Source organism: Aythya fuligula, chromosome 2 (genome assembly GCF_009819795.1).
Source record: "Aythya fuligula isolate bAytFul2 chromosome 2, bAytFul2.pri, whole genome shotgun sequence".
Lineage (NCBI taxonomy): Eukaryota > Metazoa > Chordata > Aves > Anseriformes > Anatidae > Aythya > Aythya fuligula.
The window spans coordinates 158,201,150-158,226,413 of NC_045560.1; the positions used below are offsets into that span (position 1 = coordinate 158,201,150).

General features: G+C 52.7%; 1 protein-coding gene across 1 annotated transcript; it reads left to right on the forward strand.

Annotated features, from left to right (window-relative positions):
- Positions 1 to 670: 670 nt before the first annotated feature.
- RHPN1 (rhophilin Rho GTPase binding protein 1) lies at positions 671 to 25,035 on the forward strand. The gene is made up of 15 exons (XM_032181997.1): positions 671 to 772; positions 7,468 to 7,583; positions 11,298 to 11,426; positions 13,472 to 13,547; positions 13,948 to 14,025; positions 15,185 to 15,309; positions 15,587 to 15,753; positions 16,241 to 16,428; positions 16,552 to 16,708; positions 17,620 to 17,739; positions 19,663 to 19,857; positions 20,021 to 20,097; positions 21,316 to 21,462; positions 22,399 to 22,557; positions 22,883 to 25,035. Exons 1-15 carry the CDS (start codon positions 671 to 673, stop codon positions 23,075 to 23,077), a joined length of 2,031 nt encoding a protein of 676 aa, XP_032037888.1. The 3' UTR covers positions 23,078 to 25,035.
- The last annotated feature ends 229 nt before the right edge of the window (positions 25,036 to 25,264 follow it).

The following is a 25,264-nucleotide window of genomic DNA, read 5'->3' on the forward strand; positions in this document are numbered from 1 at the left end:
TAGATAAAATATTAATAGATAAAATATGAATAGATAACAGATAAAATATTAATAGGTAAATATAAATAATAATATAATATAAATATAATATATAATGTGTAACATATAATGTATAATATAGAATATATATAAAAATATAATATAAATAAATATAATATATAATGTATAATAAATATAAAACAATAATATATAAAATATAAAATATATTTTTATTTTTATTCATATAATTATACATTTATTTTTTAATTATTTTAGTTTATTTTGTCATTATTCGTATATTTTTGTGCCCCCCATCATCCAGATGTTTTCGGAGGGAGGGGGGGCTCCCAGATGAGGGAGGAGGAGGAGGAGGGGGGCGTGGCTTCCCCGCCAGGCCACGCCCCCTCCCGGTGACCTCACCGCGTTCTAATCCCCACCGTTGCCACGGGCGACAACCCCCCCTCCCCTCTCCGTTCTCCCCCCTCTCCCACCCCGCCGCGCTCCCATTGGTCCAACCCCACGCCCGTCTTCGCGGATCCCCTTTCCCATTGGCTAACAGCCCTCTCCGCCCCGCCCCTCCGCCTTGCTTATGCCCCGCGCCGCTCCCGGGGCCCGGCTCCGCGCTCGCTGCCGGGGCTGAGGGGGGGGGACCCCAAAAGGGACTGGGGGCAGGGGCTGAGCCCCCCCCAAAATGATTCCCCCTGAGGACGACGAGAGGAGCCCTGCTGGGGCTGGGGAGGGCTCAGGGGGCTTCGTCCTCCTGCGAACCCCCAGCTGCGGCAGCGCCAGGAAGGTGAGGTTACGGGGGGGGGGATTTGGGGGGAAGGATTTTGGGGAGGGGGGGAGGATTTTTGGGGGGGTCCCCACCCCAGAACGGTGCCCCATGGGGTTTGGGATTGGGGTCCTGCTGGGATCTCCGCTTTGGGGGTGTGGTGTGGGTGTTGGTGTCCGTATGGACCCCCCCAACCTCTTTTTTTGGGGGGGTCTTGTGTTTTTTTGGGGTCCCCCCAGCTGTCCCCCCACTATTTGTCACCCCCTGAATTGCTTTGAGGTTTTTAACCCCATTTCCCCCTCCTATTTTACCCATTTGTGGGTGCGGGTCCACCAACTGGGTGCCCCCCCCCCCCCCAAAATCACCCATCAGCTGGGTGCACCCCCCAAAAATCTCTGTCCCCCCAAAAAAATGACCCCATTAGCACCCCTTATTTAATGGGTTACAGGGGGTGCACCCAGCAGGGACCACCCATGGGTGCCCCCGACCCCATCACCCCGTGGGTGCCCAGCTGGGCTTGCACCCCCCTGGCTTTTGGGGGGGGGCAAAGCAGTGATAAAAACTCCCCAAAAAACTTTTTTTAGGAGTTTTTACTCGTCTTTCCCATTAGGTCTGTCCCCTGGGAGCTGGTTTTATGAACCCACAGTGATTTTGCCCCAAAACTGGAGCCTCCATCCGAGGAGGTGATTTCCTAAAGTTGTTCTTCGGCAGGGAGCTGCTGCCTTTCTGCAACCCTTTTTTATAAAATAAAAAAAAAAAGGTTAAAAAAGGGGGAAAAAAAAGCTGAGAGGTGGCTTTTCATCAGCAGGGACCGAGCTGACCCCAGGCTGCAACCCTAAACCAGGCTGTGCTTACCCTGCTGGCAGGTGCCGCTTGCAGGGCTCGTTTTCCCGTTTTTTTACCCAAATTTCCCTTCTCCAAGCCCTCCGTTTATTCTTTTTCCATCTGTCGGATGATTGAACAGGAGAGGATGAGGCAGGAAAGCATCACGAAGCTTCACCGAGGTGGGAAAAACACGCATTATACACCACTTCTTACGAAAACCCCTGACCTGTTTGGGTTTCCTATTACTTTTCTCAATTCTTATTTAAAAGAAACCCTCAGCACGCCCTTTTTCCAGCTGTTTTTTTCTTCCCTGGCCGCGTGGGAGGCCGTGGATGTGGCCCCACGTGTTTCTCCTGGCTTTTAGGGGATCGGAGGCGCCGCGGCGGTGCCCGTCTTTTTGCCGGGGTTGGCGTTGTGGGGCCGGAGGTTTCACACATCTGTTTCCTCCTGGCTCCCTGCCCCGGCTCCCGGGACACACAGGCAGCCTCTCCACGGCTGCACGTTCCCAAAAATTCAAGCTTTGGCTCAGGTTTGTGGTTATTAAGCCCTTTAAAAAACCTGATGCCCCATTTCCCCCGTTTTTTCCCCCTTTGCTGAATGCCTTAGCCAACAGTTGGGGCACTTTAAGTTTAAAACCTTAATCCTCGGCTCGTTTTTTTTTTTAAAAAAAAGGCCGCGTGATGTAACCATATTCTCAATAAAGCTTTTAGGGGTTTTAGTCTCCCACAGAAAAGCCAGCTTTTGGCCGGAGTGCTGGGTGAGATTAATTCCCTGATAAGGGCTTTTTGGTATAAATAGACCAGAAGGGAGAAAAAGGGGAAAAACCTGGGGAGTGACCCACCCGTAGGAGCCCACTCTTTCTGAAATGAGTTTTAGCTGGCAGGAAAAGGAAATTATTGAAGTTTTTTTCTAAAAAATGAGCATTTTAAAGCCCTTTTTAGGGCGTGCAGCGGTTCTCTGGGGTTTGTTGTCTCTGTCCCCCAGGCCAGCCAAACCGGTGTCACTTGGCCACTTGTCCTGGGCTGCCCTAATCCGTAACTCGCGGGTTGCAAAGGGGAAAAATAATGCTGGCTGACAGCTCTGAGTGCAGAAAAATAGCAGGGCTTTTACACCAGCGTGGCTCAGAGTTATTTTGGAAGTGAAATAGAGCTCGCCCTATTCCCCCAGAGAGCTTTGTGGCTGCTGGGCTACTCGGAAATGTCCCTTTTTAGGGACAAGCCCCTGTGCGTGGCTGTGTTAGGAGGGAATATTGCTCCTGAGAGTGGATGGAGGTTGGTACCCGTCCTATTTCTCTGCTGGAGCTGCTGTCAGTAAATGCTGGAGAAAATTCTGAGGCTGAGGGCTCAATAACTCACACGGGGTCACCCCCTGCCTGCTCAACGCTCCCAAAACAGCTCTTTGGGGTTAGTAATAAGGAAAACCCAGCGCCGGCGTGGCTTTGGTACTGCCTAAAAATCCTGATCCTGCCTGGAGCAATCCCTCTTTGGACAAGGGGACGGAACCAGCAGCAAGGCATCGAGAGCTATCTGGAGCGTGGCTCTCGGGTATTAGGGTGAAATTTTGGAGCCTTGCTTGGTTCTGGCTCGGAAATGCTTTTTATTTCTTGTATTCAGACCCTGCTCTTGTAATTCTGACCCTACAGCTCTTGGTGCATGCAGGAGTAGAGCCTGGGGTGGCTTTTTGAGTAGGAGGCGATGAGATCAAGGTGGGTCACGGACAGCCAGGCTCCTGGCACTTACACTCTGAGCTTTATCCCCAAGGAGAATTTGGTGCAGGGAGGGAGCAGAACAGCGCGGGAGAGGTCAAGGGATTGAAATCACCGCGGATCATCCCGGGGAAATCACCACGGATCATCCGCCACGAGTCAAACCGTGTCCCGCTGCTCCCCAGGGGAAGGGCTGAGCAGTAACACTCCTGGTGCCTTTTGTCCTCCTCCCTGGAAAATGCCATAAACTGCTCCCTGGGAGGGATGATTTATAAAATAAAGAAGCGTGAGGCTTTAAGGAACGCATGCAGCAGTCTGGGATAATGAAAATGCTGCAGGCAGGTGAGACTTCGGGGCATGTAGAGGAGCAGGTTGTGCATCACGGCTCGCTTTGCTAACTGCAGCTGGGCTGGGCTTTCTGTATTCCTGGGATTTGACATCTCCTGCCTTGGTTTGAGCAGTGGAAGGATCTAATCCTGCCGTTGGTCCAGGATCCTGAGTTATACGCCAGCCAAAAGCATCGCCCTGCAGTCAAGGGATGAATCTCAGCCCCTGTTACCTGCCTCTGAGCGCTGTGACCCCAGCAGGGACGTGCTGCTCATTTTAAGGTTGTTTTAAAACATTTTTAGCTTTCTCCTGCCGTCCTCTGGTCCACGGAGAGCCCCTTGTGATCCAGCCAAGCTCTCCTGGGAGCTGTTGCTGCGGTTCCTGTTGGGGCTCAACCTAAACTCACGGCCACAGACCCCGTCCCCACTTCTCTTTTTGACAGATCCACGCCTGGCTTGTGTCACCCTGCTCTGAGCTCCTCTGGACAGGGATTCAGCAGGATCTGCCTGTCCTTTTTTCTTGCTTGTAACGTTAGCAGCACCTCCTAGGGCTGTGTTTTCCTTTCTGACAGAGTCCTTTGATCACTCCATGTGCTCTTTTTGCTCTTCCCCAGTCACTTCCAGCTACGGAGCTCCCGTTCTTCTACCCGAAATGAAAGAGAAATTAGTCCCTTAGCACACGCCTTTGTTCTTTGGACCTGCTGGCCTCCACCTCTTCCCACAAGTGCCTGGCGTTGCCTGTTACTGTCCAGAACGAAGCTGGGAGGCAATAACCCTGTTTTTGCACCCGGGTCACGAAACAAAGCTCTAGGTGTGCCCCATCATCCAGGAGACACATCCAGGCTTCATCTCCCTGTGTTTATCGGAGCCACCAGGAGCAAAGTGCACCCCATGATCACCTCCAAACAAACTTTCCCTCAGGACTAACCGCGTAATTGCCCTGTTTAACACCCCGTAAGGGTGCTCTTGAGCTGAAAGGAGGAGCTGCTGGCTCCTTGACACCACCCTTAGGTGTTCCCAAAAACTTTTGACGTCCCGCCTGGGGGGAGTTTTATCTCTGCCTCCACGGTAGGTTGAGTGCTCCCTGCCATCTTTGCATGCTGAAGGCTGAACGTGACGTTATTTGGCAGGTGAATTCGAGGCATAAAATGCCCTTGCTTCTTTTTATTGCTGTAATTCTGCCTATAATCCTGCGTTGTCCTGGGCGGTGATCTTTGGAGCGGGACCCGGCGTGGGTAATTCAGCGGCACGCACCTCGCACGCCGTCAGGGCTTTCGCAACGAGCCCTGCACTCTGCTGCTCTCTGGGATTTATTTGTTTCCCCTCGTTGGAAGAGCCGTGTGTTTTCTTTCCCGAATTTAAAGCTTTGACAAAGAAAGGCTGAGAAATCCCATGTCGAGTCCGGCCCCTTCTCAGGCACCCAACTTCGCTCCGGCATTGATGTCCCTGGGCGCACCCAAGAGGGTGGTTGAAACACCCAATCTTTCCTCTGACCTTTAAAGGGTTGATCTCAAGAGCTTGTGCAAAGTGAGGAAAATCCTTTTTATGACTTAACAGTGGGTTTTGGGTTTCCTCTTTGTATTCCCTCTTACGTAAGGCATTCTTAAATCCATCCTGACTTATTTAGGAGCTCCGGGGCCCCGGTGCCTGCCTCTCCTGTGCCTTTCTGCAGTTGGAGAGGAGCCTGGATGGGAATCGGTAACCAAATCGCTAAATCCCATCGAGGAGATGTTGTTCAGGTGGAAAAAAAACCCTTGTGGCTGTACAAACAGCTCAGGGAGAAGTCTGGGCAAATCCCAATGTCCTGGTTGCCGTCGGAGCGTGTTCGCTCCCCGGCCACATTAGGGCTTGCGAGATTTCCTGGAGAGCTCCTTCGTTCCTGGGTGGAAAGCCCAAAATGATCGGTGATTATCAGGGCTTGCTGCTGTGTCTGCATGCCTGAGAAAGGTCTCGTTCATCAGCTTCGGTGTCCCGAGCTTTGGCACCGCGGTGGCTTGAATTTTCTCCTGTGGGGTTGTCTCAGGCTTGACCTGGGAGAAGTGGGGAGCTGCCAAGCCAATTAATTACCCCCTCCAATAACATTTTCAGTTTCTGGATGTCCTGTAGAGTCCTCCTAGCATCAACTCACATCACCCTGCATCTCACTTCTTGTTTTTTCCTAATTTCTTCTCATTTTGCCTCCAGCCAAGGCATTTGTGGCCCTCCTGCGAGGCTTTTGGATGCTCCTAGTGCTTCTTCCATCTTTTTTTCAGCTACAGTTCCTCTGGCTATCGTGTAATTCACGTAGTCCTCGCTCCTCTTTTCCCCCAGAACATCTTAGGTTTAAGTAGTTTTTGCTTTTTTTTTTGTAGGACGGGTGAGAGAATTTCCCCCGGGGGAGAACCCAGAGGTGGCACTTTCAGGGCAACCTCTTGGGTTCACTCCTGAGCGTCTCGGACCTGGGATTTGTGCAGCTGTTTCCCTTTAACATCCCCCGTAATTGCTTTTGCAGAATAATCGTGGCTTCGTGCTCTCATCCCAGCCCTTTAACTTGCACAAATTCATGGATTACTGTAAAGCACCGAGCCTGCAGATTTACGGACCAGATGGAGCGGCTCCGATTGCTCGGTCTCCGATGTATCAATTAGGAGCTCAAATCTTGCACGTAAATGAAAGAGGCGATGTTAATCCCAGGCCCTTTTCAAACTGGGCACCTGTTACTGGATGTCAAACGTGAGAAACGAGTGCCCAGAAAGCTGAAATCCATGAAAATGCCAAATTTTTCGTTCCCTGCTTCCCAGTCAAAGCTGCCCTTGCACTGTTCCCCCTCTTTCTTTCCTTTTTGGCATCCCAGAGAAATAATTCAAATAAAGCATCCCAGAAAAATAATCTGAATAAATACTTTGGAAACGGGTTAGTGTTACCCGGGGTTTTTTGTTAGTGTTTTTTTTGGAGGTGTTAGCAAGCATCATCCTGGCTCGTTGGATTAAAAACTTCCTCCATCCTGGAGGAAGGGGTGAGACCTGAGGATTTTGGCTACGTGTTAAAAATGATCTGAGAGTTTTGGGCAGGTACTGTTGGGGCTCTCCTGAGTCCCTAGGGTGGCAAAATCCCCTCCTGATGTAGGGACAAGAGGGCCACCAGCAGTGGTGGTGCAGGTAAAGCACGTAAGACTACAGCAAAGGGAGGTTTTTCTAAATTAAGGGGGTGAAGTGGTGGCTCTGAGTGATTTCTTTCAGTGCACAGGGATGCTGCTGTCTGCTAGCTCCTCAACTCGGAGATTAAACGTCTGAGGAAAGCCCGAGGAAGGAGGCGGGGGTGGGATTAATTCCCTGCTTTCTGCAGCTCGTGTCTCCGGCCTGTGAACTTTTGACTCGTTTCCACTCCATCCCCTGCAGCCAGCGGGAGATGGGGGCTCTGGCAGACACGGCGTCGCGTCTGTTTGTGAGCTCCAGGGGTATTTTGGCTCGTCTGCCCCCCCCCCCGGGACATCTGGTTTCACTCCTGGGTCGTGTCCACACGGCCAGACCCTGGCGTGGAGCTGCTTCATTCCTTTATCCCTTCCCTGCTGCACTTGAACCCTTTGCTGAATAACTTCAGGGGAGAAAAAAATATGCTGTAAGCAACAGGTTTTATTAGATAATGAAATATTTTTCATGTGGCTCTGCTGCCTGTCCCCAGGTGTAGCAATGATGCATATTAAATCTGATTTATTTATTTTTTTTCTGTTGAAGACCATCTGCCCCCACCCCAAAGCCTCTGCGTGCATCAGGGCTGGTGAGGGGGATCTGGGACCGTGCTGGGGGACGTCAGGAGATGGAGGTGGGATGGGAGCAGCTGCCACGATGCCGTGGTGAGAACCTGTCCCTTTTTCCCAGCAGGGCTGCGACCCCTTCGCCCAGACCCAGCGCAGCAAACTGCAGCACCGCCGGGCGCGGATCAACCAGCAGATCAACAAGGAGATGAGGATGCGTGCCGGGGCAGAAAACCTCTTCAGGTGAGTCCCCAGAGCATCCCTCTGGCCCTGGGATATATCCTTCCCTGTGCAGGGGAAGGCTTTTGGCTGTTTTATCTGTGTCTGTCTCACTGCCGTGACCCGTGGCATGTCCAGGAAGCACCTGCAGGCTTATGGATTTTTTTTTTTTGGATTATCAGCTGCTTGTTTTCCCCCCTGTGAGGCAAGTGCAAGGCTTTTTGGACAAGGTTTTTTTCTTTAAACCCGTCTGCAAGCGTGGATCAGTCCCTGAACGGCTGCTTTCTGCCCTGGGGAGGCTTTCTGTGGCCGTACCCTGCTTGGGGTTTGCTCAGTCTTCCCCTTGCTTTGCAGCACTCGCCCTGGAAACGCTTGCCCTCTGCTCCGTGCCATGCTGATGCTTAATGAAAAGTGGGGATTTAAAGCCCTGGAAGCCTGTTACAAGGCAAGGTGCGAGTGGGAGCAAGAAAGGGGACAGATGTTGGACTGGGATTGAGCTCTGAGTGCAGGCATCCTGCATGATACCCCCAGAAAGTGGGTCAAATCCAGCTTCATTTAAAAAAAAAAATAACACAAAAGTGTTTCAGTAATTTCTCCTGAGCAGAATCTGTCTGAAAACCCAGGCATGTCACTGCATATTGATACAGCCCAGCAGCTCTCCCTCCTGCTGGGAGGATGCATTTATGGCGTGGTGCAAAAACCAGTCCCTGTGCAGGGCTTTTGGGTTGCAACTGGTCCAGCACCAGTAGAGCCAGCGCATCGCCGCCATCCCCAGAGAGTGGTCGTGATGAAACCATGATACTCTACCCCAGTTTTTATTTTGTATATATAACTGAGACAAGAGATCTGTAAAAATTATATGTATTTCTTTAACCTGCCCGTGACCCTTTTTTATAGCTTTTGTGTGTGTATGTATCAAATTCCTGTAGTGCAAGGTGGGCAGACTTCTTAATGCAAGAAAATATCCTCTTTTTTTTTTATTCCTGCTTATCTTGCAAGTTTGGTGTTGATTTCTCTCCTCACCCCCAGCAAAAAAATAAAACTTTTTTTTTTTTAATAATTTAATGTCAGTCTGTGCCTGTTGTACCTGAAAGAAAAGTTATTGGGGCAAGTAATGGTTTTTTTTTAGGCAGATTAGGACAGCAGGGACACCCTGGAGGATGGTGAGGTTCGAGCCCTGTTATCCCTCAGCTTTCGCCAGGCTGGCTGTTAGGGACCATAATTCATCTAATTAAAAAGGCCTTGACATCCTCGTGTGTGCCACTACATGCAACTCCCCTTTGTTATAATAATAATAAAAAAAGCCCTGGAAATGTGCTGCCTCAGCAGGAACGCGCCCGGCCGTGGTTTTGGTGTCAAGAGCGTGCATCAGAGCTGCTCTGCTTCCTCCCTCGCCGGGGAGCGAGCAAAAATGTGATGCAAAACCCATCTTAATTACTTGTCCAGGGAGGAGAGGGATTGTTCTCTGCCAGGGCAGAGGCAGAATGCACTGATGGGGCCCTTTTTTTTGGCTGGATCAGCAATTTGAGTGTCCTTTGGTGGTAATGAGGTTTCCTCCTTCCCTCCCTCCAGTCTATTTTGCAGCTGAGCGATGGGTGGGTTTGGGGGTGCTCTGGCTTTCAAAATTTGAGGATCTTGGGGGAATCAGGAGGAAAAGATCAAGTCTGTGCCTGAAATTAAAGGCTGGAAGAGGAGGATTAGAAGTTTTAAAAGGTTATTACTCAAAAGCTGCTGAGTTGCACTGAGAAATTTCCTTTATATCTACCAGGTCAGTGATGTGCCCAGCCCGGCGCAGTGTTTGCAGCTTTGCCTCTGCGCTTCCAACTTGAAAAAATAAAAAAAAAACACCCTCAGTGCTTTAAAGAAAGTAATTTCCTCAGCTGTTGTGCTCGGCCTCTCGGTCCCTTTTCCTGAGAGGCTGCCACGAAGGGCGCGCTGGAAAAACGCACGTGGTGTTTGCTCAGCAGCACGAGGGGTTTGTTTGCTGGGTAAACGCGTGGGCAGAGGCAGGGGAAACCCTTCCCTTTTCTTGTCCAAATAGTGGGGCACGGCAAAGCAATCGGGAAGATAAAGGTGTCGCCAGTAAGCCCATTTCTTCCAAATAACTCAAAAACCTTTGTTGAGTGTTAGCTGAGCAAACAGGTGATGACTGCACTGAGGTTGAGCAAGATTGGAGGCTCTGCGTGCTCGTAGGGAGATCAGCGCCTGCTCCAGGCAGCACCAAAGCCTCCCTCAGCATGGGTTTGCTCCTGGCAAACAATTGCTTGTTCCCAAAATCGCCTCTCGGAGAGGTGCTGTGCTCTGCATGGCTCCAAACAGCGCCCGCGGAGTGCAAACAGAAGCGCCCCAAAGCAACACCAGGCTTTATGCTGCCTGCTCTGAACCTGAACGAAGCAAAGGTGTCCATGGAAAAGCTCACAGGTGTGTAAAATCAGGCTTTGCAGGATGGGAAGTCCTTTTTTTTTTTCTGCAGAGCAAGAATGGAAACACCATTCAGAAATCCATCGTGTGTCTGCAAGTCACCAGGCTGCGAGTCAGCAAAAATCAGCTGCTGTAACTGAAGGGGGAAAAATAAATCTGGTGCCAACTGAGAGCAAGAATAGGAAGGTATTCAACTATTTGGAGGAAAATTGTAGTGAAAGCAGCACTGCACCTTGATCCTGGAGGAGGTGGGATGCGTAGAGGACTGAAATGATGGCGCAGAGCTGATGTATTTATGGAAGAGGGGGGATGCTGTGCTGATGCTGCATGGGGGATTGCAGAAATGCCAAAAGATGTTTAAACGGAAGTGGCTGCGGAGATCTTTGGACCTGCTCTGCTTTATTTGTTTCAAACAATAAAAAAATCCATCGGTCTTGGGGAATCCCAGCGAGGGAGGTACAAGGGAGGAGACCCTGAAGTGCCGTCACCCTAAAGAAAAGCAGCAGAGCTCCTTATGGCCAGGTCAGGGCGAGGCCCCTGAGGGAGGCTGTCAATAAAAAATAAATCAAAAGCAACGTGCTCAGGAAAAGCTGGGGGAGGAAAAAAAAAATAATAAAAAACACAACATTGCCCTGGCCATGGTGTTTTTACTGCATCCCTCAGGGGCTTGGCGTGATTTAGGGCCAGCAGCCAGAGCCCTTTTCGGCCAACGACTGCACGTTGCTGGCTGCGTGGCCGCTGGGTTATCTCTCCCTGCTTTCCTTGGGAGCTGATAAGGAGGGTATAATCGGCCTGGGAGTTTGGCTTGCTGGGAGCAGGCAGCTCGCTGCAGCTGAAATCAATCCTCGGTGTTTACATCTCCTGCCGTGCACGAGGAGGGAGGGTGGGAAGGTCCCACGCCTCTAATGGGTGAGCACAGCAAGCCTGGCTCTCGCAGAATGGTTATTTGCACCCAAAAATGAAGTTTTTCCCCCATAAAACATAGATTTTATTTAGTGTGGGAGGCCAACATTGAGCTCTTGTAACCAAATCTGAAGCTGTGCTGGAGGTGGGAGCGTGGATGGGGCTCACAGAGGGACTGGGTGAAATGAGAACGGGCATCCCCCAAGAAAAAAAAACACCCAAATAACCCAAATTTTTCTCTGCATCACGAAGAGGTGGATGGAAATAGCTGGTCGTGAAGGCTCAGCCTTCTGGGGTGGATGCACATGGCAGGGAAGAGGCGATGGCATCGTCCCTTTGGGTCACTTTATCCCTGTTTATCGACGCAGCCAGGCTTTTATGGGGAGGTTTGATCCATGCTGTGTTGTCCTGCAGAGCCACCAGTAACCACAAGGTGAAGGAGACGGTTGCCTTGGAGCTGAGCTACGTCAACTCCAACCTGCAGCTGCTGAAGGAGGAGCTGGAGGAGCTCAACAGCTGCATGGATGTCTACCAGAACGAAAGGTAGGTGCTTCGTGCCCTGGTGGCTGGGGAACAGGAGACAGGAGAGGGCTGGGGCATGGGGCAGATTGGCCAGAAACAGTTTTTCAACCTGGGAACATCCACATTTCATCGACCAAACTCAAGAGCTGTTCCCAAAAGATCCTTAAAGGAGGTGTTTGGATACTTACGGCGTGTCCTTTGGATGCAGATGTCCCAAAAGCAGGAAAAATAGATCAGGAAAAACAAAAACACATCATCCCTTACCTCATCCGCCTGACCTAAGCATCCTCCAGAGCACGATGTCTTCCAGCAAGGGATTTAATAGCAATTAATACTTTAGCTGCTCCTGGGATGGTTTCTTTTCCTATCAAGGGTAGGAATTTCTTCCCCCTCTTTCTGCAATTAGACCTTGCTGTCACCTTGAAATGCTCACCCAGCCACCTTGTGCCTGACTTGGGTAATCCCAGCAGCAATTTATGGGGTTAAAAAAGCAGAAATCCCCCAGGCAGCAAAGCCCAGGGGTGCTGCAGCAACGTGGAGCCACAGAATATTCCTCCTGGTATATCCGTGTGCTTTGCCCAGTGCCTGGTCCTCCCTGGGGAGCATTGTTCTGCTGCTGGGGGCAGAAAGAGGTGGAAAGAACATCAGTGGCTCCATCCTGTTTGCTGCAATGCAGGACGAGGGCGGTCTGGAGGTGTGATTGATGCTTTAGGGTCGCAGAGAGCAAGGGCTGGCTTTACTGTAGAGAAAATATCCTGGGATGCACGGGGAAATGCACTTCCAGTAGGTTAAAGGGGGGAGATCAGAGGTGCCTCCAACCTCAACCACTCTGACCCTAAGAAAGATCAAGGATCCTGCATCTCCAGCACCCTTGGGTGCTTGCTGCAGTCTCTGAACGTGACCCTGGATGGTTTCCCTCTTCCCCAGCAATGTGCTGGCCATGTGGGGTTGTTGGGCTTGGACTCGGGGATGCTCAGCTTTTGCAGCCCTCCACGTGCTTGTTTGCTGTGGTTTATAAACAAAATGCCAGCAGCAACCCCAAAATCCTGCCCAGGCCAAACAAAAGTTCCTTTGTTTGCTCTGGGCACCGGATTGGAGCGGAAATCTTGCTAGAGAACGAGTGATAATGGCTTTTCAGCACTAATTATAGCTCTCAAAGCTGGAGTATGAATAGAGCAGAATGTGGGTGCAACCTCTGCCCTGCTCCCCAGTTTTTGCCCTCCTTGGCCTGTGATGTGCTAATGCACATTTCTGCTAACGTGCAGTTTCTGCAGATAACGAGATGAGCCTGTTGTGCAAACCCCAGGCTGGTGAGGGCCTGATCCTGCCCGACCTGCCTCCTGTCTTGCCTTCAGAGAGCCCAGTGCAAGCTGCGGATACCATCAAAGATTCTCACCTCCCATCCGCATACAGCACCCAGATGTTGGGACCAGCTTTGGGGCTCTTTGCAGAGCGATAATGCTGTAATTTTCTGCACATTCGAGGTCCACAAAGACCATTTCTTTACTTCTTGGCATCAAAATTCAAAATATCAACTAAATCCCACAAAAGATGGCCCTTCCTGGTTGTCATCCTGCCGCCGTGTAGCATTCCTTCCTCGTTTTGGCACAAATGCCCCATTTTTAATGGTGGAAAACACACCCCTCCCAGCTGGGTGTTACCAATGTCATCCTAATCTTCAGTGTTTTACAGTATCGACCTGTCTGCCCGATAAGAGCTATTATTAGATGGCTGCTTTTAATAGCAAATTTCAATATCAGGCGGAGCTGCGCTCCCCGAGCCAGTCCTTATCAGCGACAGAGCCCAGATTAGCACGTAGGAGCTCATGAATCCGTGACCTGTGCTCGCATCACACCCGTTTCCCAAGGGCTGTTAATGAAAGCAGCTGCGTCACGGCAGCCAGTTTGATTGCTCTTGTAGAAAATAAAACATAAATATGGTAGATTTGGGGTTATTGGCATGCTTTTTCAGTGCAAAGCGCGTCCTGCTGCCGTGCAGAATTGGGTTCTCTTCTAGTTTTGCCCTTCAAAAAAACAGGCACCAAAGAGGTTGTTGTCTTCTTCCAGTGAGTCCATCAGCGTCCCTATGATTCCCTTGGGCCTGAAGGAGACGAAGGAGCTGGATTTGCTGCTGCCACTGAAGGTGAGCATCACTTTGGCGCACGCAAGGCGGTGAAGGCTGATGGAGGGAAGCAGATTTGCCCTTCGGAGAGGTTTCTGCACGTGGGCATGATGGGGAGCTGTAGAGGAGATGCTGCAGCAGCTGCAAACATTTCCCTTTTTGGTACGATTCCATACTTAGGGGGATGAGGTGGACTTAAAACAGTGGAAAAAGGGTTACAGGGTCTGGAGCAATGGACAAATCAACGTGTTTTGCCTGGGGTAGAGAGCAGGAGCTGGGTGGAGAGGAGATCCCTTTCCGTGCTGCAGGTTTTCTTGCAGGCAGAGCTGGCAAGTCACTTGTACAGAATTACCAGAAGTCACCCTTTAAATCTCGAACATCCGTTTTCAAGATTGATTCAGGATTTTCTTTCCCCATCCAGGATTTCATCAGCGAGCACTACGGAGAGGAGGGGACCTTGTTTGAAAAGGAAATCAAAGAGTTCATGGAGCTGCGGCAGGTCGGTGGCCCTGGGCGTGCAGAGTCTTGCTTTGGCTTGCTGAGAAATGCTCGTTGGAGGTGCTGTGCTTTGCTCTATGTCCCCTCGTGCTCCCTCCAAACTGCACGCTTGTCCTCGCGTCTCGGGGGTGCTGGAAGCCTGCAGCATGCACTGAGCACCCCGGCTTCGGTTCATAGATTGCAAAATAGTACAGATGTTTCAGTAATTGTTCGCTGTCCCGGTGAGTGAGTCCTTTAATGACCTGATAACCTAGAACGACCGGCAATAAAAATACAATGCCATCCATTATTAATGTTTGATGAATAGTTCACCCCCGGCGAGGCTAAATGACTGCTCTCTCTCCAGCTAACACGCAGCGTAGCGCTTGGAGAAGAGGAAATGTAGAGCAATCCGGTAAAGGTGAACTTTATCCTCTCCTACAAAGCAGCTCTCCGAAGTAACCTCGGTTTTGCCTTGCCGTGCAGCTTTGGTCTTAAGGGCGGAAAGGAAAAGCTTTCCCAGGCTTTGTGAAGGTCCCAATCCTGCTCGCTGGGCCGCGGGAGGGGTGCCCTGGAAAGGCACGAGCTGGGAAAAAGGCTCGTGACCGAAACGAGGAGAGCTCTGGCACTCCTCCCCGTGTCGAGTCAAAAGCCCAAAGGCTTTCCTGTTCTGAACAGAAATCGTATTTCTTCCCTCGTGTTAATTCCATCAGACTTTGCATGAATTTCTATCCTAAAAAAAAAAAAAAGCAAATCCCAGCTCGGTTTAGGTGAGCACAGCTGGATCGTGCCCTGCTCCCGGGCTGCTGGCTCCGGTCTGGGTGCCCCAACCCAGTGTCCCCAAAGCCTTTCCCATGCCAGCAGTCAGGCTGTCCCCTTTCAACCTGCCAAAAAGCAGGGAAGCTACAGAAAAAGGGCTTCTTTTTCAGCATTAATACAATCCCACAATCCCATAGAATCCCACTCCTTGCCTGCTTGTGTTAGGGGGGGTCCAGATGGGCTCAGCTCCAGGCTGTTCCCCCATCCCCTACAATCCTAGACCCCTTTGGGTCAGTTTTTTCCCACCTGGGCTGTAGCTCGTAGGGTTTCCCAGCATGTCCGGCTCCCTAAATCTCATCTTTCCCTCCTCTTCTCCTCTCTCCCCTCCTGACGTGTCTCTTCCTCCTCTCCCGTCCCCGCAGGCGATGCGCACCCCCAGCCGGAACGAGGCCGGGCTCGAGCTCCTCATGGAGTATTACAACCAGCTCTACTTCCTCGACAGCCGCTTCTTCCCCCCCAGCAAAAGCCTGGGGGTCTTCTTCCACTGGTTGGTGCAGCTTTTCCCATCCAGCCCCAAAAAATGGGGAGGGTGAGCAGGGAGGGAAGCGCGGCCAGGCTCCCTCCCCACCGCGCCGGGGTCTTCGTTTTGGGGAAATTCCTTCAGCAACGTGAAGAGCTGGTTTTCCTCCTTGCTTTTGGCTCGAAGACGTTGCCTTGGGTGGATGCGTTGAAGGAGGCAGGGCTGGAAAGCTCATCCCCGAGCGGGAGCGGTGTTGGGACGGCCGTGATGCCCTCGTCCCCGTGTTGACTCTTCCCTTCCCCAGGTACGACTCCCTGACGGGGGTCCCGTCCCACCAGCGGGCGCTGGCCTTCGAGAAGGGCAGCGTCCTCTTCAACATCGGAGCCCTGCACACCCAGATCGGGGCACGGCAGGACCGTGCCACCCTGCCGGGGCTCAACCAGGCTATCGATGCCTTCCAGAAGGCGGCCGGTACGTGGATTCCCCTCCCCTTATCCCCTTGGCGGAGCTGACGTTTCCCTGGGGCAGGAATAACGTCAAGAAGTGGAGCTGTTGGGCAAAGAGGGATGGGGGAGTCTCCAAGGGACTGCATTTAGGGCTTTTGAGGGGAAAAGCTGCAGGTCCAAGGGTGGGTTAGATGGCAAGGTAGCACCCCTTGGGAGTTTTTTTCCCCGGGATAGCATTGCCAGCTGCAGTGAGAGGTTTGAGCTCAGGGAGCATCTTCGTGGCTTTTCTCCTGGTTGAGGTGGGAAGGGACCTCCGGGTCCATCTGGATCAAGGCCACCTCCAGCAGGGTGCCCACCACCCCGTCCTGGTGGCTTTTGGAAGATCTCCAGGGCTTTGAGACTCCACAACCCCTCTGAGCAACCCGTGCCGTTGCTCGTAGAGAAACCTTCATGCTCCAAACCCTCCTGGCTTGCAAGCCCGGGAGCTCCCAGCAGCTTCTCCCCTTGCGCAGGTGCCTTTAACTACTTGAAGGAAAACTTCTCCAACGCTCCCAGCCTGGACATGAGTGCGGCTTCCCTCACCATGCTGGTGCAGCTGATGCTCGCCCAGGTCCAGGAGTGCGTCTTCGAGAAGGTGACCTTGCTGCGTGCCCAGAAGGACTTTCTGACGTGGTTGCAGCTCGCCCAAGAGGCAGCCAGGGTAAGGGCACCCCATAAAACCCTTTAAAAAGCCCAGGGGTGACAGCCTGCTGTCACTGCCGCCCAACAGGCGAGCTGGATTCCAACCCTTGGGTCATCAACTTTTGGGTTTTGACTCCCACAGGTGGAAGACGCCTACTCGCTGGTGCACCAGACCATGACCCAGGCCCACGTGAAGGATTACGTGCCCTTCTCTTGGACCACCATGGTCCAGGTCAAGTCGGAGCATTTCAAGGCCCTCTCCCACTACTTCTCTGCCACCGCTCTCTGCGACTGCCCTGGTGAGTGCTGCGTCTTCTCCTAGCAGCTTGGCACTGGGAAAAAGAGGGGAAAAAAGGCTTCTGTAGAACACCAGGATGCCAAACCTAGAGTTTTTGGGATGCTCTGAGCTGCTGATCACGCCGATTGACGCAGTGATTCATGCGCAGGGCAGCTGTCCCCCATATTTCTCCTTCTGGCTTGCACATTGCTTGCAAAGTCCTTCCAAAAAAGCCAACAAAAAGGTGCTGCAGGGATGTCACCCGCTGTCCCCTTTGGGGCTGGGTGGGTGTCCACAGCCAGGCAGCCTCCAGAGCCACCTGGTCCATGTGGTAGGCCAGCCAGGGGCTTTAAAAACATAAAAATAAGCTCCCACCAAACCAGGAAACTGCTGAGCTGCTCGCATTTAATTGCCAGCTTGTGGCTGGCTGCCCTGGGTGTCTGTGTGCAGCCTGCCTGTACCCGAGCTGGGTGACGTGGCTCCGGGGAGCCAGCTGGAGCAGGATGCGACCCATAATCTCCATCTGCTCTGCCACCACCACCCCTACGAGTGATTTTGGGTCAGGCTGAGGGTTTGGGGGCGGGCAGCTGATGCACGCAGGGACCTGCGGTGTCGAGCCACCTCCAGCAGCAGGCTGGAGGGCTCCTCGAGGTCATCTTCTAAGGTAGGTTCATCTTTTTGGCTCTCTTCCTCTCTGGGAAGGGGGTGCAGGGCTCGAAACCACTGAGGCTTGTGCGTTGCAGAAGCAGAGTTGAGCGAGAAGAGCTTCTGGGGGAGAAATGGGAGAGGGTGGGACAGCCTGAGGATGGAGACAGAAGTGGCAGAAGGTAGTGGTGGGTCCAAGGGATGGGGCAGATGTCTCCCCTGAAGTTTTGAAGCTCTTTGAATGCCCTGACTTTTCCCTCTGTCCCCTTTCCTCTTTGTTTCTCCCAGCGGTGTCTGATGCTGAGTTGCCAGAGCACGAGAAGGCTTTTATCCAGTTCCACGTCACCATGCCAGAGGGGCCGTCACTCCGTGTCCTGCTGCAGGATCCCGAGGAGAGAAGGAAGCTGGGTAAGTGCATCCATCCCTGGGGCAAAACACACTTCTGGGGGATGAACCCCTGAATCCCTGTAGGAACAGGATTTGTAGAGGCACCATGAGCTTTTGGGGGATTTCTCTATGCAAAGACAACTTTTATTGGGTTTTCTTTGAAAAGAGCCTCTCCTGGGGAGGCAAGAAAGCATCACGGTTCCCTATTAAGGTGCTGAGGACAGCCCATTGTGCTCGTGTTGACCCATCTGGCCAAATATGACAGTAAAACCCCGGGCACCGAGGTATCCCGAGCCAGGTAACATCACCCAGCACAGAGAAATCTGTTGGGAAGGAGCCCGGCTTGGGCTTGCAGCTGCCTTGACTTGACGAGGAGAAGCAGTGACGGCTGGGGGTGGTTTTTTTAGCTGCATCAAAAGGCTTGGGAGACGAGAGCTTCCTCCCACGCGGATTTTCAGCTTCGGGGAAGAGACAGAGCATTGCTTATTCAGCTGAAGTCGTGTTTTAGCAGCCCTCCCGAAGAGGCAGGAGCGAGAGCGAGCTCAGTGCCCTGCTTCTGGGGTGTCAGCTTCTGCTTGCCTCCTCCACAAGCTGCCTCTCGGGCTTTTTTTTTCCAAACATCTCCATTCAGCTTGTGAAAAAAACGAACGTGCAGGTACCAGGCTCAGCTCTGCTTTGAATCTGGAGGAAGGGGAGAACCTTGCAGCATTAAATCATGTCTGTAGAAGGATATTTTTCCTCTCCCCTTGCCTTATAGTTTTATAACACCATGCTTTATTCCACTGTCGTCAATAAACTGGAGCCAGCAGCTTGCACAACGTCTGTATTTCGGTAATCTCTTGTTATCTTATCTCTTCATTATCAGTGCAAATAGCAGCAGGTAGAGATAAGCCATTAAAACCTCCTTGCCGTGGCGTTTTCTTGCCCACGAGTGGGGCCGGCTGGGGGTGCTTGGATAGAATACGATTGATGCATGAGATGAGATTATTTGGGGGGAGAGTCTCTTTCCTCTCCCTGTTTTTCCTCCAGCCTCGAAATGTTCCCTCGATTGCGACATCTTGCACAAAGCAGCCTGGTGGGCTCTGGTCCCCACGGCTCTGGAGCAAACACCATCATTTTCCCTGCCTTATGTTGCCACCGTGTGTCCTAAATCTGGAAATGCTACAGGCACACGTGTTTCGATGATACATCCATCTATCTAAATATATTTATCCTTTTCTCTGGCATTTAGAAGCGCTGGGGACGGGTGCCTTCGCCTCGGTCTCTCGCAAAGGGGATGTTTGTAGGATATTCGTAGGTCGTTTATTTGGGATTTCAGTCGATTCTGGTTGCTTTTTGGCTGCTCTCTCTTCACAGTTCGTTTCCACGAGGGTGGAAACACCTTGAAGGCTGGTGGAGAGGAAGAAAGTGAGAAGAGGGCACCGGAGAGGGCGGAAAGGACCTGCAGGGCAGGGCGAAGCGTGTGCTTAGCCTAGAAAAGAGGGAGCTGCAGCAGATCATCCTCCCGAAGCTAAAACGCTGTCACCAGGAGGACGGGGCTCGATTGTCCTTTGTACCCCCGGGGGATGCAGGGTGATGGAGAGAAGTTAATTTGTGGAGATTTAGGTTAAGCGATAGGAGGAACTTCGGATAGGGGGCGGCGGAGCCCGGTGCCAGCCTCCCTCTCGCTCCTTCGCCGGAGGTTTTTTTTTTGGGAACATCTGCCAGCCCCGTCTCCGGCGCCGGGGGAGCGAAGTAGGTCACCCTTCAAGGTCCCTTCCCGGCCCTCCTTCGGGGGGCTCGAGCTGACGGCTGGGACCTACCCCATTTCGAGCCCGTTGGCAGGCTGCGAACGTGACGGGGCCGTCCCTGAGTCACGGCTGCCTTCCTCCGTGGGCAGCCGAGCGAGCGAGCGAGAGCGCCGCCGGTCCGCTGGCTTCTGCATCCATCTCCGCTTCCCCGCAGGCAAAGCTCACCTGAAGAAAGCCATCATGAAGCACGAGGAGGCCATGAGGATCCACGGCTTGTGCAAGATCCTGCGGAAGATGGACATCCTCCAGGAGGTCCTCTCCTTCGCCCACAAGCGCTCGCTGAGCAAATACTCTGAAATTGACCACGAGGAGGACTTCTTTGAAACTGGGGACGCTCCGGATATTCTCCGTAAGTATTTTATTTTATTTTATTTTTTCTTGCTGGTGGGAGTGGGGACTGCGGGATTTTATGGCTTGCCCCAGCCCTGCTCGGGGAGCGGGATGCGGAGGCAGCAGCTGCCGCTTTGCTCCTGCCTGATGGGGTGTTTGTGCTCTTCTCTCCTGACCGCTAGCCAAAACGCATCAGAAGCCAGAGATCAAACCCCCCAACTTCTCCCAGGTGAAGGTGACCGACCTCTTCCACAGGCTGGTATGTACGGCTGCGAGACCGAGGTGGCCCCACGGGACCAGGTGTCACCTCTTCCCCTGCATGCTCTGCTTTCCTGCTCTCTTTCCTCCCCGTGCAGCTGCTCTCCGAGCAGGACGAGACATCTCCTTGCGTCCAGGACCCAGGCAGGAGGAAGGGTAGAAGGGCATGGATCTGTCTATGCAAGGCTAAATGGGTCAAGACTCATTACATTCCCCAAAAGTCTTCCTTTGTGCTGGGATGTGAAGCTCCTCCGGTGCACGGGCACTTTGGGTGGGCTTTGGTCCAAGAAGGACTGAAGGGACCGTTCACTGGAAGTTTTTTTTGGAGGAGAGCAGGTTGAGGATAGAGTTACCCTTGGGGAAAACACTGCTCTGTCTTAGGTATGTGACCAGCACCAGCTGGGAAGCACTGGGAGAATCCCATGGGCTCTTTATCTCCCTTCCTAGGGTTTATAGGGTCCTAGGGAGCAGGGTTGAGCTTTGGGGCTGCTGTGGTTTTGCTGTCCCTGTCCCTCAGGTGCCCCAAGAACAGAAAATACCCTGGGGAGAGGCTGGGCTGGTTGGGATGTAACCAGAATCTCTGCTCTTGGATGACCTGAGCGGAGGGCAGGGGGGTATATCCCGCTCCTGAGAGAACAGGAAAGGCTTTTGGAGTGGTCTGACCCCAAAGAAGTGACCCATCCCAATGCCTTGCGCCCTGCTGCATCTCCCAGAGCCAGGCTGGAGTGAAAACCTCACCCCTTCATCCCAAATTTGATGAAAAATTTTATTTCCATACGGGGAGAATTAAGGGTCCTGCTCTGCACCGTAGCTTTCTGTTTTATTTGCTCTGGGACTGCGATGTCTAAAACGATTCTGGCTCCTTGACCTTGGTGAGATCCCTTCCTCCTGCCTTGCAGGGAGGATGTCCCGACCCAAGCTGGCTGAAGGGTTGGGGCAGGACCTCCCCAGATCCTTTCCAACCTGCTGAAGTCTGTGGTGCTGCTCACAGAGCCACCCTCTGATGAGCACTCTTTGCCCTTCTCACTTTAATATGCACAAACCTGGTGGTTTTGATACACAGGAGGATTAAAACACTGTGCAGGCTCAAAACTTCATCCTCAAAGAAAAGCAGAAGCCAGGCTTACTTGCTCTGCCCCCTCGACAGCAAAGGTTGCGTGTCCCCAGGGCGTTGCTCTTGCACTGAAAGGTGCTTTCCCTGTTTCTGCTTTGCCCCCAGGGGCCCCTCTCGGTTTTCTCGGCCAAAAACAAGTGGTACCCGGTGCGGAGAGTCCACCTGAGGAGAGGAGAGAACGGCTTCGGGTTCACGCTGCGGGGAGACTCCCCCGTCCTCATCGCCGGCGTCATCCTGGGGGGCTGTGCTGCTGTGAGTACCCGGGGGCTGCTGGAGGTGGGGACCCCCCGTTTGGGGTCGTGACGTTGGATGGAACGAGGTGGCAAGCCCAAAACATGAATTATCTCCTCGAAAACTCACTGTGAGATGTATCAGGAGTGGCTTTGTTTTCCAGCAGAGGCTCAGGGGAGCATCCTGGTGGGATGCCCGAGTGGTCCCCCACTCTCCCAGCGCTGCACAGCACCAACTGTGCCGCCAGAGCTCAGCATCTCCATAACAACAGGCTCCTTAGCAGCAGGATCACGTCCCTTTTGGGGAGCCTCAAAGCTTCTTAAAGAAGATCTGAGCTCACGGTGTGCCCCCCAGGCTGCTAACCCTCGCTGCGCTGAGCTGGGGTGGGATTGCACTCTGGATAGACACCAAAATGTGGCCACAGGGACAAGTTTCCAAACCTCCAGCTGCACCAGCATGTCCTGGTTTGGGGTTGCTCCTGGCTGTAATATCCTGACAGTCCCAGCTTTGCTTTAATCATATCAAGAGCCTTGTTCTTTCCTGATGGTGGAACTGGTGCGTAAGACCTTGCTAAGCCTGCTCCGTTTTCCCAAGGCTTGCAGGTGCTGATTTTTGTTTTCTGGAGACCTGTAGCGTTGAACTCCTGTCGGTGAGTCAGAGTCAGATGTGCTCTTGTCACAGGGCTGGCAGTTTATTGCGTGCTGGATGTCGAGCCTGGCAGCTGCAAAAGAAATCCTTAGCCTGTGAGCATTCCCCCCTGCAGCAAAGCAGCTGTAAGATCATTAGGGTGATGAGGCTTTGGCTGTCGGCTGAGGGCAGACCCCAGCCATCCCCACAGCTCGTGTCTCTGCAGGATTGGGACCTGCTGGGGTGGGTAGGAAAGCGAGCAGACCTCGTGCTGCAGCCTCTGTGAGCAAAAACGAGTGCACCCTCTTTTTTTTTTTTTTCCCCCTGCAGGAAGCCGGGCTGAAGGAGGGCGACTACATCATCTCGGTGAACGGCAAGGACTGCAAGTGGTCCAAGCACGCCGAGGTGGTGCAGCTGCTGAAGAGCACAGGCGAGGAGGGTGTGGAGATCGGCGTGATAACCCTGCAGGGCTCGGAGGGGCCGAGAGCTGTAAGTCACATCCCAAGCCTTTTTTTGGGGGGGGGAAAACTGCAGCTCCGGAGGGAGAGATGGGTTGCATAAACCAGGCTCTGCTCCCTCTCCAAAGCAAGTTCATTTGCAGCTGGCTTAGGAAATATAAAGCAGGCAACAGCTTGCAGGGATGGCCAGCTTTGTCGTTTCACTCTTAGCCTTGAGCTAGGCACCAAAGGAAGCTGCCCTGCAGGGGACAGAGGTTTCCCAGTGTCCCGGGGCAGGGCTGAGGCCAAGGCATCGGCGTTTGCACCCCCTGCTTGGTGCTGCCTTAGCTTCACGCCGCTCTCTGCTCCCCAAACAGGCGGAGAAGAAGGCTGCGGCGATGTCCTCGGGCAGCGGGCTGCTGAAGAGCAACAAGGAGAACAGCCGGAAGAGCCTGATGAACAGCAAGAGCGCCAGCACGCTGCTGATCTGGAACAAGAAAAGCAAGCGGAGCAAGAACAGCACTTACAGCATCCCCTTCACCGCCGTGGGAGACAACGAGGCCATGTACTGAGGCGCCTGCCGGGCTAGGTTGTGTCCCACCAGCTCGGGGGCTTGGCTGCCTGTCGATCCGGGCTGCGCTGGCGTCGTGGCTGCATGGAGCACCCCTGGAGGATGCCGGGACCCCCCCCGGGGACGCGCCGCTGGTCGGACCCTCTCCGAGGAGGCGAGTGATGCACAGCCCCTGGCGCTGCTGATGGCCGGACTCCTCCATCTCCTGCGTTAAAAAACAGTCCTCTGCTAAACAACGGGGGAGGGGGGAAACACTGGTTTATTATTATTATTTCTTCTTTTAAGGGGTGGGGGAGCTGAGCTTCGGTATAAAGCAGGGGCTGGTTTGTGTGTCTGCTCGGTGCGAGGAGCAGCCCAACCAAGCCCAGCCATTAAAGCAAAAGCTGTAACCTTTTCTAGCGTGTCTCGTAGGCTTTCTCTGCAAGGTGGAAGGCAGCACGCTGCTGGCAGAGCCAAGTCGTTCAGGAGCTCCTGCCCGGTGGCACCGTTGGAGGAAGGTGGAGAGGGTTTCAGTTTTGCAAGCCCCTGGTTGACAAAGCCCATCGGGGCAGGCTGCACGTGGAGATCACGTTCGAATTCCCAGTTTTGGGGAGAATTTAGCTCGGGCACCGATGACAATGTCACAGGGTCTGGGACAGATCTGCCCGGGTGGTTTGGCAGCACCGAGCTGTGCATCCTTGCCGTGACACCGGTTAGGGGTGTCCTAGCAAGCTGTTAAAGCTAGGATGGGGTCGACATGTCCCCATCACCAGGTGGCAGCGTGTCAGATCCTCCGTCGTCATCCGCAAGGAGGCAGCTCGTGGGCTGCATGTTCCCATGAGTTTTGCAAATAGCATATGTTTGGTCACATCTAAGCGAGCTCAGAGAGAAGAAACACGAGCACAGGCTTGTGCTGTGCGGAATTAGGGCTCCTGTGCAGGGTTTTTTTTAATGGGCACCCAGGTTTGACCAGCAAATGCAGCCTGGCTGCACAGCCTGCTTCTTTGGAAGAAAAGGGAAAGACTTAACGTGCATTTGTTGTCTCGCTTTTTTAATCAGTAGAGGTGGATTGCCCTAAATATGTGAGTAGATTAATAGCTAAGAGCCTTGTTTCTTACTTGGTATGAGATTAAAATTCCAGGAAGATAGCTCCTCCAGATTATTAAACTACTAAATTTGTGCTAGTATTGGATCTTGCACACGTTGCTAATACCCTAACACTGTGCTGTCAGCATTCGTACCAGAGCTGGCCTGATGGATACATGCATCTTGGTAATTGTACTGGAAATGCAGGGAGACTCCGAATACGCACGAGATAGATTGGCAAAATTTTCTCAATCCCATTTCTGCCTTGTGCATTATTTTTCTGAAAGCTAAAGAGCTGTCTGGTCTTGAGTGCTTGGATGATCTTGGTTAGGTATAAAATACCCTTCAGAGATGCAATTGTATTTTTGTACTTTTTAAGTCGTGACAAATTCGTAGCGGGAGCTTAATGAAATGAGCCGAGCACGTGGCTGCCTTCGGGCTGGCAGCAGGACACGGCTCGGGGTCGCACCTCCACTTCTTGGTGGCCTGGTGCCCACGTGCCAAGCTTTCGGCCCCGGTTTTATTTCGGGAGAACTGGAGGAGGGCTTCTAGCTCTGCCTTCCTTGCCGAGAAGCCTCTCCGCTTGCACGATGCGAGACCTAGACGCCGTCAGACGGGATTACGGCTCTGGCTGCCACCGCAAGGCCATCTGCTGCAGTCAGATTTTCTGCCTAATCTTGCCAGCTGCTCGGCGCGGGGCGGTGAGACTCCCAGGCAAGGGGCTTGCCATGAACACATCCACTGATCCTAAACGTCTTGGAGCTAGAGGTGTATTTATTTAAAAAAGAAGCGTGCACACGCGGCGGCTGCGGGCATCGCGGGTCCTCCTGCATCACCCGACCCTTCCGTCGGCGTTGCCGGAGGGGTTGCGTTTCGTGCCAGCTGGATATTTTTCCTAACACCCGTGTTTTGGTTTTTAATTTGTACGTGGACTCTCACCTTTTATGGATTAAAAAGCACTGCTTTGAAAACACCTCATAGCGTGTATCTCTGTTGCTTATTTTAGGTGGACTGGGTGCACTGGCTGTGGTGGGGGAATAAGCCCTGGGTTGGGCTTGTGAGTGGGTTTGGGTCAGTTTTATGTAAATGGGGAGCTTTTGAGGTTGGGAGAGATTATTGGGCT

Bases quoted from the DNA above. Each gene is read 5' to 3' on its own strand.
- RHPN1 (XM_032181997.1), top strand. From the start codon at position 671: ATGATTCCCCCTGAGGACGACGAGAGGAGCCCTGCTGGGGCTGGGGAG. The intron at 16,429-16,551 runs GTAAGGGCACCC...TGACTCCCACAG, and splicing joins TCGCCCAAGAGGCAGCCAGG to GTGGAAGACGCCTACTCGCT. The intron at 22,558-22,882 runs GTAAGTCACATC...CTCCCCAAACAG, and splicing joins GCTCGGAGGGGCCGAGAGCT to GCGGAGAAGAAGGCTGCGGC.